The 13,581-nt window shown below is 37.4% G+C and overlaps 1 protein-coding gene across 2 annotated transcripts in view; it reads right to left on the reverse strand.

The window, feature by feature from the left end:
- USP14 (ubiquitin specific peptidase 14) overlaps nt 1-13,581 on the reverse strand; it is a 44,634-nt gene that overhangs the window by 19,320 nt on the left and 11,733 nt on the right. Inside the window, exons 4-5 of one of the 2 annotated variants that reach the window (XM_077900207.1) lie at nt 4,380-4,484; nt 3,191-3,294 (exon numbers count right to left, since the gene is read on the reverse strand). In XM_077900207.1, coding sequence (XP_077756333.1) covers nt 3,191-3,294; nt 4,380-4,484 — 209 coding nt within the window. The remainder of the gene's footprint in view (nt 1-3,190; nt 3,295-4,379; nt 4,485-13,581) is intronic. The other variant, XM_077900208.1, reaches the window with a different exon arrangement.

Below are 13,581 nucleotides of genomic sequence, written 5' to 3' on the forward strand. Positions count from 1 at the left end.
GGTGCCGGGCCGAAGGCAGTGCCAAACTGTTGAGCCACCCGGACTGCCCACATATGTTTTTAAAAAGTGAAAATCAGGGCAGCCTGGATGGCTCAGCGGTTTAGCGCCTGCCTCCAGCCCAGGGCGTGATCCTGGAGACCCAGGATCGAGTCCCACATCAGGCTCCCTGCATAGAGTCTGCTTCTCCCTCTGCCTGTGTCTCTGCCTCTCTCTCTGTGTCTCTCATGAATAAATAAATAAAATCTTAAAATAAATAAAATAAATAAAATAAAATAAATAAAAAGTGAAAATCATAAGTTTCCCTCTCAGTTTACAACTATGTAAAAGGAACTTTTGAAGTTAAAATAAAGTACTAATAAAGTGAATCCCAAAACATCAGTGAAGTATTTTATGACACAACTGCTGCTATTATTGATTTTACTTCTAGTTGCAGTTAATACTGCTGAGTAACTCCTACATTTACAGCAAAGGCTACACTAATGAATTATCTTTTTTTTAAGTAACTAAGAATAGGAAAATCATGAGTAATTTAGTACTATCCCCCCATAAGAAACTCTCATTACTCTCATTATACCAAGAAAACATTTAATTCTAATTAAGAAAAAAACATCTGGGACACCTAAGTGGCTCAGTCAGTTAAGCATCTGCTTTCAGCTCAGGTCATGATCCCAGGGTCCTGGGATAGAGCTTAAAAAAAAAATCCAATAAGCTAAATAACATTAACAATTGAACTTTACAAAGAAAAACTGTTAGAAAGTAAAAGGAGGAGATAGGTGCCTGAATGGTTCAGTGGGTTAAGCATCTGCCTTTGGCTCAGGTCATGATCACAGGGATTGAGCCCTGCATCATGCTCTCTGTTCAGCAGGGAGGCTGCTTCTCCCTCTCCCTGCCACTCTGCCTACTTGTGCTCGGTCTCTCTCTCTATCAAATAAATAAAGTCTTTAAAAAAAACATCTGAACAGCCTCATCTAATGAACAGGGAATAAAGGTAAAAACAACTAAATGTTTTCATTACTACACAAGAACAAATAAATTATCTAAGCATACAACTTAAGAAATCAGAAAATGAAACAGCCTAAGGAAAACAGAAATAAACTAATACAAACAAAAGTAAGATGAAATCAGATAATGGGAAGAAGTGACTGAATAAATCTAATAGCTGATTTCTGAGAAAAAAAATGTATAAACCTCTGACAAGATAATCAAGGGGAAATATATATATATATGTGTGTGTGTATGTGTATATATATATATATATATATATATATATATATATGTATATATATATATCTCAAAAGAAATGAAAATGGAGGGAAAATACAGGTCCAAAATAGATAACTCTTTACACTAACATATCTTAAAGACCTAAGGACAAATTCACAGGAAAACATAAGTTACCAAAACTGACTCTAAAAGACACAGAAAATGTACATTTATCTTTTTTTTTAATTTTTATTTATTTAAGATAGTCACACAGGGAGAGAGAGAGAGAGAGAGAGAGAGAGGCAGAGACACAGGCAGAGGGAGAAGCAGGCTCCATGCACCGGGAGCCCGACGTGGGATTCGATCCCGGGTCTCCAGGATCGCACCCTGGGCCAAAGGCAGGCGCTAAACCACTGCGCCACCCAGGGATCCTGAAAATGTACATTTAAAATACCAAAATAAAAGCTGGTCCAACCAATTTTATAGTTTAGTTCTATCAAGAACAGATCATTCCCATATAAATTTGAAAATCCAAGTAAAGGGACATCTGGGTGGCTCAATGGTTAAGCATCTGCCTTTGGCTCGGGTTATGATCCTGGAATCCAGGATTGAGTTCCGCATCAGGCTCCCCACAGGGAGCCTCCTTCTCCCTCTGCCTGTGTCTCTGCCTCTCTCAGTGTGTCTCTCATGAATAAATGAATAAAATCTTTATAAAAAAGAAAATGCAAGTAAAATAACAACCTAACAATTGCTAATGAAAAAACTATGTGGTACTTACCAAGATTGCCTTGCCAATCTCCAGTAAGATAAAAATACGGTCATGAGATACTGTCTTTTGTAAGTAATTCATAGAATTTAAGAGTAATTTTTATTAGATACACTTTTCACTTGAAGTTCTAAATTCAGAACTCCTACATTATCATGAGGTTCCACTATCGGGCAGCACCAAGCAAACTGGATTTTACCTGTAGCTCTGGTTCTTGGCCCTCATTGCCTCTTCAGCTAACCCAGTCTATTTCCCCTCTGGCGTTTACAACATACATCCCACTCTCCAGAAACTGCCAAATAAAAATTCTTAAGTATTTAAGGATGAGCTTTAGAATCATCAGTTGTAGAACACCTTCCATGGAAATTTTCCTCTCTTCTTTCACTATTTCATCAGTTAATACCATTTTTCCAAAGACATCAACCCCATCCATGTCCTCTTGTATTAAGTTAGTTAAGTACAAGGATTTCCATCTTCTTGTAAAAACTTATCGTTCAAAAAATACTTCATCTGGGGATGCCTGGGTGGCTCAGTGGTTGAGCGTCTGCCTTTGGCTCAGGTCATGATCCCAAGGTCCCGAGATTGAGTCCCGTATTGGGCTCCCCACAGGGAGCCTGCTTCTCCCTCCACCTATGTCTCCACCTCTCTCTGTATCTCTCGTGAATAAATAAAATCTTAAAAAAAAAAAACTTCATCTGGTTTCAAGAAAACTGAATCAACAGGATGAAATATCCTCTGCTCATGCAAAACTCAGAGAAGTAACTCTAAAACATGAAAGAGTTCTCCTTAGAATAAGAATAAATGAATAAACGTGAATAAACCCAAAAAATATTATGCCAAGTAAAAGAAACGAGTCACAAAAAATAACCACTGTATGATTCCACTTATATGAAATGTCCAGAATAGGCATATCGATAGGTCAGAAAGTAGATAAATGGCTGTCTAGAACTGGAGATGAAAATGAATGACTGCTCGTGAATATAAGGTTTCTTATCAAGAGGAAGAAAAGAATCTAAAATTAGACTGTGGTGATGGTTGTAAAATCTTGTGAATATAACAAAGACCATTCAACTGAATACTATAAATGGATGAATTATATAATAAATATCTCAGTAAAGTTGCTAAAAAATTATACACATAATTATAAACAAAACACTATTCATCCAAATGTGAACCTCCCCTACCCAAGGGGAGACTCACAACATTTCTCGTGTATCTTACCTTTTAAGGGCATCTTTGAGTTCAGGCACAGAACGAATACACTGAACTGTAGCATTCATGTAACAAGTGTTACCAAGGTTTGTCAATCCACATGGTAATTCCATCTGATAAGGACAAAGATTAACTCATTTTTATAAAATGACATAGCATATATAAAAATCACTAGAGTTCATACTTTGAAGTACAATTTACCAACTCATACCAATTTATACTCCAACTTCACCCGAAAGTAACAATGTTTTTTATCCCTAATAAAAATATGTACTTGCATTACGTTGACAAACATTCTTGTGTTTTAATTCTCTCCTCGAGAATAATAAAAGAACAATCATATCACTCTTGCCCCTCTTTGAAGGCTTATCATTAGAATGGGATAACAAAGTATATGTAGAAACACTTCAAAAAAAGAAAATAATACTACAAATGCTGGATGGTTAAAAAAAAAACATAACATATGACAACTTTGTGTTGACCAGTTTTCTAAAACAATGTTGCAATTCAGGATAAATTGTATTTTCAACAAATAAAGTTTTAAGAATTTTAACATCTCAGCATTTAAACCATTTATCCTCTTTGAGCCTGTTTTCCCATAAAATATCACTGTTAGCACTGCCTGACACTGATTTATTAAAGACACTAACTGACTTTAAATTGAATTATCCAATTATACAGGGATTCCTCAGGCCAATTTCAAAAATAAAACCTTTTACTTCTAAAAACATACATCTTGGGGAGCTAAGTGTGGAGCCTGCTGGAGATTCTCTCCCTCCCTCTTCTCTGCCCCTCCCCCTACTCAAGTGTGCACTGGTGTACTCCCTCTAAATAAATAAAATCTTTAAAATAAATACACAAAACCATACATCTTGGTATTACCAATTAAATCTTCAAAAATTTTTTTTTAATATTTATGTATTTATTTTAGAGAGAGTATATATGAAGGAGGGGCAAAGGAAGAGGGAGGGAATCTCAAGCAGACTCCTCTCAGAGGTGGAGTCCACCATGGGGCTTGATCCTAAGACCCTAAGACCAAAATCAAGAGTCAGATGCTTAACCAACTGAGCTACCCAGGCGCCCCAAATCTTCAAAAACACTTAGATGCTACTTTCTGAAAGGCAACTTAGTAACTTTATCAATCAAATATATAAAATGTTGTATGTCTTCCAAAAAGTAGCAATCAAATATATCTTACCGCAGATGCTAACTGTTCCTCTGTCATGTCTTCTACAAAGACAGTTTTAGCTGAGGGTTCCTCAGGAAGAGCATCTGCTGACCCCATCATTAGTAGAGTCATTCCCTGTTTTAAAAAAAACTTAATTTCATAAAAATGCTCAAAAGTTGGTAACGTTTATGTCCAATGAAAGAAGCCAGACACAGAATAATCCAACATATTGCATGTTTCTATTTGCCAGGAAAAGCAGATCTACAGAGACATAAAGTAGACTAGTGGTTACGGGGGCTAAAAGTGGGAAGATGGAGTGACTTTATTTTTTTTAAAGATCTTATTTATTTGAGAAGCTATGTGTGAGAGAGAGACTGCATGACTGTGGGGAAGAATAGAAGGAGAAGGAAAAAGTAGATTCCCCACTAAGCAGGGAGCCTGACATGGGGCTCAATCCAGAATCCTAGGATCATGACCCAACCAAAGGCAGACATTTAGCCAACTGAACCACCTGGAAGCCCTGAGGGAGTGACTTTAAACAGATATCTATTTCTTTCTGGGGTGATAGAAATGTTCTAAAATTAGATTGTGGTGAAGATTACACAACTCTTGTCAATATACTAAAAACCACTAACAGTTAAAAAAAAAAGTACTGAGGTGGCTGCTTCAGGGCAGAGGTCCCCTGCTTATGGGCAAAGGTGTACAAGAAGACTCTTCAGAATGGTAGAATTTCTGTATCTTGATTGTGGTGCTGGTTACATGATTGTAGAAAACTAATAACCAAATTCAAACTGCACACTAAAAACAGGCTAATTTTAATCCACATAAATTACATCTCAATGAAGCTGGGGAAAAATAAATACTGTCATAAAGACAATAGAGAACATTTACAATATTAGAGGATAGGGAATTCTCAAAATGATCATTAACAGTTAGTGAAATCATTTCTCCCCCATAACAAACTAAATGCAGATAACATTCATTCTGTGAATATCTATTGTATAACTGTAACAATTAATTACATTTGAATAGAATTATTTTGAGAAGAATGCCTGAGTGGCTCAGTGGTTGAGCATCTGCCTTTGGCTCAGGGCGTGATCCTGGGGTCCCGGGATCGAGTCCCACATCAGGCTCCCCGCAGGGAGCCTGCTTCTCCCTCTGCCTATGTCTCTGCCTCTCTCTGTGTCTCTTAGGAATAAATAAAATCTTTAAAAAAAGAGAGAAAGAGAGAATGATTCATTCATGTACCAAGTTTATATCCATAACAATAGCTAAGAGGGGATCCCTGGGTGGCGCAGCGGTTTGGCGCCTGCCTTTGGCCCAGGGCGCGATCCTGGAGACCCGGGATCGAGTCCCACGTTGGGCTCCCGGTGCATGGAGCCTGCTTCTCCCTCTGCCTGTGTCTCTGCCTCTCTCTCTCTCTCTGTGTGTGACTATCATAAATTTAAAAAAAAAAAAATAGCTAAGAAACTTCTAAAAAAGAAGAAAGACTAAAACAATGCCATTTAAAGAAAATAGATTATATGATGAAGAATGTTGGGAAAAACTGGATAATAATATAGAAAAATATATCCTCAGTTCTCCATATCATAGTATGCCATACCCAAAATGAATTACAAATTACAGATTTTAAAAATAAAACAAAGGGTGCCTGGGTGGCTCAGAGGGTTAAGCATCCACCTCTTGTTTACAGCTCAGGTCATGATCTCATGAGTCATGAGATCAAGCCTCTCAGGGCCAGGTTCTACACTCAGTGGGGAATCTGCCTGAAAATTCTCTCTCTCTGCCCCTCCCTCAACTTGTGCGCATGCTCTCAAGCTCTCTTTCTCTAAGATAAATAAATAAATACTTTTAAAATAAATAAAACAATTACAAAAACATACAAGTGAATAAAAAAAAAAATCTTGCTTTGCTGGAAGATTTTCTAAAATTGACATAAGGGAATCCCTGGGTGGCTCAGCGGTTAGGCGCCTGCCTTTGGCCCAGGGCGTGATCCTGGAGTCCTGGGATCGAGTCCCACGTCGGGCACCCTGCATGGAGCCTGCTTCTCCCTCTACCTGTGTCCCTGCCTCTCTCTCTCTGTCTTTCATGAATAAATAAAATCTTAAAAAAAATCAAAATAAAAATAGAAATAATAAAAAATAATAAAGTTTACATAAAAGACAAAAGGACTAATGTTATTACTACATAAAGTTTGAAAACTCTTGTAAAACATTACCAGTCAAAATTTAAAAGAAAAAAAAATGGAAAAAAGATTACACTACATAGAAACACATAAAAAAAAAAATCAGTAAAGCAAAACACAAAGATACAAACAGTAAACAAAAAGGCTTAAAAGAAATTAAGCTTCCACCACAAGAAGCTAGAAAAAGTATACATTAAAACCAAAGTAGGGATGCCTGAGTGACTCAATGGTTGAGGGTCTGCCTTTGGCTCAGGTCGTGACCCCAACGTCCTGGGATCAAGTCCCTCTGCCTGTGTCTCTGCCTTTCTCTCTGTGTCTCTCAGGAATAAACAAAATCTTTTTTAAAAAAGTATACATTAGGGATCCCTGGGTGGCGCAGCCGTTTGGTGCCTGCCTTTTTGGCCCAGGGCGCGAGCCTGGAGACCCGGGATCGAGTCCCACGTCAGGCTCCCGGTGCATGGAGCCTGCTTCTCCCTCTGCCTACGTCTCTGCCTCTCTCTCTCTCTCTCTGTGACTATCATAAATAAATAAAAATTTAAAAATAAATAAATAAATAAAATAAAAAATAAAAAGTATACATTAAAACCAAAGTAAAAGAAGGAAATAAAGCAAAGAGGTGAAATCAATAAAATGATAAACAAGCAAAATTTGATTCTTTGGGGAGGGGGAAATCAATGAAATTGACAAACCTTTGTGTAGACAATGAAGAAAGAGAGAAACCACAATTTGCCAATACCAGGGGAAAAAAAGAGAAAATAACACTAGAGACTCTAGAGTTAAGGAATAGTTAAGGTTGTACTATGCCCCTCAAGTCGACAATTAAAACTATACATTAAATGCTCCAATTCCTTAAAAGACGCTAATTACCAAAACAGATATCAAAGAAAATGTAACACCTGAATAGTCCTACATTTATTAAATATACTAAATTCCTAACTAAAAGTCTTCCCACAGAGAAATCTCCAAGATCACTGGAGAATTCTATGAGCCATTTCAAGAAAGTCTCTTTCAGGGGATCCCTGGGTGGCTCAGCGGTTTAGCTCCTGCCTTTGGCCCAGGGCATGATCCTGGAGACCAGGGATCGAGTCCCACATCAGGCTCCTTGTATGGAGCCTGCTTCTCCCTCTGCTTCTGTCTCTCTCTCTCTCTCTCTGAGAGATTCATGTATCTCTCATGAATAAATAAATAAAATCTTTAAAATAAAAAAAAAAGAAAAAAAGAAAGTCTCTTTCAGAAAAGAGGAGAGGTGGGGATGCTTCCTAACCCATTTTATATGGACAGGATTATACTGATGGCAAAAGCATACAAAGACAAGTCAAGAAAACTATAAACCAGTAATTATCACAAAAATAAACACAACAATCATTAACAAAAAAACCACTAAATAGAACCCAGCAATATATAAAAAGGAAAAATACATAATGACTAAATGCGGTTTATCCCAAGAATTTAAGGTTGGTTTACTATTCAAAAGAATCAATGTATTTCACCATATTAACAGATTAAATGATTTTAAAAATGATCATTACAATAGATGGAAAAAGTATTTGAAAAATTCAACTCCCATTCATGAATAAAAGGTCCCAGCAAACTACAAATAGAGAACTTCCTCAAACTAATGGTGAACATCTATAAAGCAACTCTAGCCCAAACTGAAGACTATTCTCTTAAGATCAGGAAAAAAGCAATGATGTATGCACTATCAACCACTTCTCAACATTGTGCTGAAAATCCTAACTGGTGCAATAAAGCAAGGAAGAAAGAAAAGGCATGGAGATTATTGAAAAGGAAAGAATAAAACCATTCTTATTTGCAACATGATTATATCCTAACCTTAATTATCCTAAACACTAATATGTAAAAATCAGCAAAATCACAGGATACAAGAACAATATACAATAATGAATTTTACTTCTTTATGTTAACAATAAACAAATGCAAAATGACATTTGAAAAATACCATTTATGATAGGATCAAATACCATAAAATATTTAATGACATTTCAAAAAAAAAAACAAAAAAAAACCATGTGTAAGATCCAGTATTGAAAATATAAGGAGTGCCTGGGTGCCTCAGTCAGTTGAGCATCCAACTCTTGGTTCCAGCTCAGGTCATGATTTCATGGATCATGCATGAGATGAAGCCCCATACTGGGCTTCATGCTCTGCAGGGAGTCCACTTAAAGATTCTCTCCCTTTGCCCCTCCCTCCACATGCATGCTGTCTTTTAAATAAATAAATAAATCTCTTTAAAAAAAAGAAAACAGGGCAGCCAGGGTGGCTCAGGGGTTTAGCGCCACCTTCAGCACTTGGCCAGATCCTGGAGACCCGAGCCCCACATCGGGTCTCCCTGCATGGGGCCTGCTCCTCCCTCTGCCTGTGTCTCTGGCTCTCTGGCTCTCTCTCTCTCATGAATAAATAAATAAAATCTTTAAAAAAAAAAAAAAAAAAGAAAAGAAAAGAAAATAGGGCGCCTGGGTGGCTCACTTGGTTAAGCATCTGACTTTGGCTCAGGTTATGATCTCAGTCCTGGGAGCACTGGGCTCCCTGCTCAGTAAGGAGTCTACTTCTCCCTTTCCCTCTACCCTCTACTCGTGTGTGCGCGCGCACTCTCTCTCTCTCTCTAATAAAGAAATAAGTAAAATCTTTTTTAAAAAAAGAAAATAAACAGTTGTGAGAAATTTTAAGATCTAAATAATGAAGAAGTATATGCCATGCTTATAAACTAGAAGACTCTGTATTTTTTTTTTCAGGGACAGAGAGAACAGGGGAGGAGGAGGGGGAGAGGGAGAGAATCCCTAGCAGGCTCTATACCCAGCATTGATCACAATGCGGGGCTCACACAACCTTGAGACCATCACCTGAGCTGAAATCAAGAGTCAGATGTTTAACTGACTAAGCCACTCAGGCACCCCTAGAAAACTCAATATTAAGATGTCCCAATTTGGGTGCTCACTTTGGCAGCACATATACTAAAGATGCCCCAATTTGGAGGTGCCTACATGGCTCAGTCAGTTAAGGATCCGACTCTTGATTTTGGCTCATGTCATAATCTCAGGGCTATGAAATTAAGCCCTGCATCATGCTCCTCAGTAAGTGTGAAAACTTAAGATTCTCTCTCTCCTCACACACACACCCCCCACTCATGCACTCAAGCTCTCTCTCTCTCTCAAAATAATAAAATTTTTCAAAATTAAAAAAAGATGTCCCAATTTGATATATAGTATCAGTGTAATTCTAATCAAAATCCCAGCAGATTCTTTTGTAGAAAATAATAAGCAGAGGGTGGTCCAGGTGGCTCAGCGGTTTAGCACCACCTTCAGCCCAGAGCATGATCCTGGAGACACAGGATCAAGTCCCACGTCAGGCTCCCTGCATGGAGCCTGCTTCTCCCTCTGCCTGTGTCTCTGCCTCTCTCTCTCTGTGTCTTTCCTGAATAAATAAATAAAATCTTTAAAATAATAATAATAAGCAGAATCTAAAATGTGCAAAGGACACGCAAAGATCTTAAAATAGCCAACAGTTTTGAAAAAGAACAATCAGACTCATACTACTTGATTTCAAGTCTTGAATAATCAAGACAGTGGGGACTGGGGACTGGTGTAAAGGTACATATACAAATCAACAGGAGAGAACAGAATCCAGAAATACACTTACATGTGCTCACACAACTGAATACTCATAGGAAAAGAAATAAACCTCAATCATTACTTAACAACAAATATAAGAGTCTACTCAAAACAGATGATATACCTAAATATAAAAGCTAAAATTTGTAAAAGTTTTAGAAAACAGAAAGTCTCTTGGGACCTTGACACAAGCAAAGATTTCCTAGATGGGATGCAAATAGTCAAAACCATTAAAGAAACTGATTATACTTCAACAAAATTTAAAACTTCTACTCAACAAAACATATTAAAAAGACTAAAAAACCAAAACTGAGAGAAAATATCATGGCACATATATCCCACAAAAGACTTGATTCCAGTATATATTCTTTATATGCAATTAAATGCAATTAAGAAAATAATCCAATTAAAAATAGGTATGCCTGGGTCGCCTGGGTGGCTCAGCGGTTAAGCGTCTGTCTTCAGTCCAGGGTGTGATCCTGGAAAGCTGGGATAGAGTCCCACATTGGGCTCCCTGCATGGAACCTGCTTCTCCCTCTGCCTCTGCCTGTGTCTCTGCCTCTCTCTCTGTGTCTTTCATGAATAAATAAATAAAATCTTAAAAATAAATAAATAAAAATAAAAATAGGTAAAGATCTGAATTGGTGTTTCACAAAAAGAAGATAAAGAAGTTGCCAATAAGCTCGGAAAAGTGTTCAATATCATCGGTCATCAGATAAATGTAAACTAAAACCACAAGAAAGTATCACTACACACCCACTAGAATGGCTAAAAGAAAAATGACTAACAACAATCAAATGCTGTGATGGTAATAGAACAATTAGAACTATCGTATACTGTTCATAAGAATGTAGAATGGCTTAACAACCACTTTGAAAAGTATATTTGGCAGTTTCTTACAAAGTTAAACATATACTTAACCATATGACCCAGCAATTTCACTCACAGGTTATTTACTCAAGAAAAATAAAAACATGCATCTACAAATATGAAGGTTCCCAGCAGTTCTGTTCATAATAATCAAAAAGTAGAAACACAAATATCCATCAACAGATGAACAGATACATACAGACACACACACACAACCACAAATAAAAGGGACCAAAATTCTACAATGAGCGAAACTACCCAACATATGTAATTGTAGTCTCAAAAGAGAGGGCACACAATAAACATAATAGCTAAAATTTTTCCAAATTTAAGAAAAACTGTAAACACACAAATCTAAGAAGTTCAAACAGAATAAACACAAAGAAAACCTCTCCAAAACATAGTTAAATTGCTTAAAAGCAACAATGAGAAAAATCTCAAAAGCATCAAGAGAAACAGGATACATTATGTGCAAAGCAACAAAGAATGACAACTATGCAAATCTGAAGACATTTTTCATGTATTGAAAGAAAAAGTATTAATCTAGAATTCTATATCTATCAAAAATGTTTCTCAAAAATAAAGGTGAAATAAAGAGCTTTGCAGAAAAACACAAGCAGAGAAAATTCACAGATATGCTCTGCAAGAAATGTATAAATTCTCTAGGCAAAAGAAAATGTTATCTGGGACACCTGGGTCGCTCAGCAGTTAAGCCACTGCCTTCGGTTCAGGGCATGATCCTGGGTCTGGGGATTGAGTCCCCACATCAGGCTGGAGTCTGCTTCTCTCTCTGCCTATGTCTCTGCCTCTCTCTGTGTGTCTCTCAATAAAGAGAGAGAGAGAGAGAGAAAGAAAGGAAGGAAGCGGACGCCTGGGTGGCTCAGCGGTTAAGAGCCTGCCTTCAGCCCAAGGCCTGATCCTGGAGACCTGGGATCGAGTCCCACGTCGGGCTCCCTGCACGGAGCCTGCTTCTCCCTCTGCCTGTGTCTCTGCCTCTCACGAATAAATAATAAAAATCTTAAGAAAAAAAAATTAAAAAAAAAAAAAGAAAGGAAGGAAGGAAGGGAGGGAGGGAGGAGGGAAGGGAGGAGGGAAGGGAGGAGGGAAGGGAGAGGGAAGGGAGAGGGAAGGGAGAGGGAAGGGAGAGGGAAGGGAGAGGGAAGGGAGAGGGAAGGGAAGGGAAGGGAAGGGAAGAAAGAAAATGATATCTGATGAAAATTTTATATTTGATCCAAAGGAAGAATCCCAAAAATAGTAATAATGAGTTGCAAACATTTTTAATCTCTTTAAATGACTATGTAAAGCAAAAATAGGAACCTAGTATAAGATTTCTAACACGTGAAAGTAAACTATACGACAATAGCACCAAGGACCAGGGAAATGGAAGTATACTATTTTAATAATCTTATCCTATACCTGAAGTCATTTGTTATTTAAGGCAGAGGATGATAAGTTAAAGATACATAATATAAATCCTAGAGCAGCAGTTCAAAGACATCATCTTAAGACTCTTTATTCCAAGAGTCAGCAAACTTTTCTTATTAAGACCATATAATAAATACTTCAGGCTTTCTGAGCCATATACAGTCCATAAAAAGGAGTTAATAAATGTCAGAGGACCAAAATAATATTGGTATGTTATGAGACCACAACAGAATCAAATTAGAAATAAAGAACAGAAATATATTACTAAAAGCCCCAAATAATAATAACATAGTTCTAAACAATCCATGGGTCAAAAAAACAAACAAAAAAATCACAACATAAATAAAATATTTAACTGCATAATAAAAACACAGCATATCAAAACTTGTGGACACAACTACAAATGATTAAAGAGAAAATAATAATTTTAAGTGTCTACATAAGGAAAGAAAAGTAAAAAAAAAAATCATGATTTAAGTACACACATAAAAAAGCAAGAAAATGAAGCAATTTATACCCAAGGCAGAAAAAGAGGAAATAATTTAGAGTAAGTATCCGTAAAATAGAAAATGGGTAATATATAAAGTCAACAAAGTAAAAAGTTGAAAAGACTAATTGATAAATTCTTTTTTTTTTTTAAGATTTTATTTATTTTTGATACACACACAGAGAGGCAGAGACACAGGCAGAGGGAGAAGCAGGCTCCATGCAGGGAGCCCGATGCAGGACTTGATCCCAGGACTCCAGGATCACATCCTGGGCTGAAGGCAGACACCCAACCACTGAGCCACCCAGGGATACCGATAAATTCTTAATAGATAAATACTGACCAAAAACAAAACAAAACACCAAAGACATAACACTATTGGGAATAAAGGGGGGGGGTGGTGGCGGGAGAACATCAACAAATAAAGGCAACATAAAAAGAATTTTAAAGAGTATCTTGGGGATGTCTTGGTGGCTCAGCAATTGAGCGTCTGCCTTCGGCTCAGAGCGTGATCTTGGAATGCCTCGATTGAGTCCCACATCGGGCTCCCTGCATGGAGCCTGCTTGTCCCTCTGCCTATGTCTCTGGCTCTCTCTCTGTCTCTCATGAATAAATAGATAAAATCTTAAAAAAAAA

This window comes from Canis aureus, chromosome 6 (assembly GCF_053574225.1).
Source record: "Canis aureus isolate CA01 chromosome 6, VMU_Caureus_v.1.0, whole genome shotgun sequence".
NCBI classification, from domain to species: domain Eukaryota; kingdom Metazoa; phylum Chordata; class Mammalia; order Carnivora; family Canidae; genus Canis; species Canis aureus.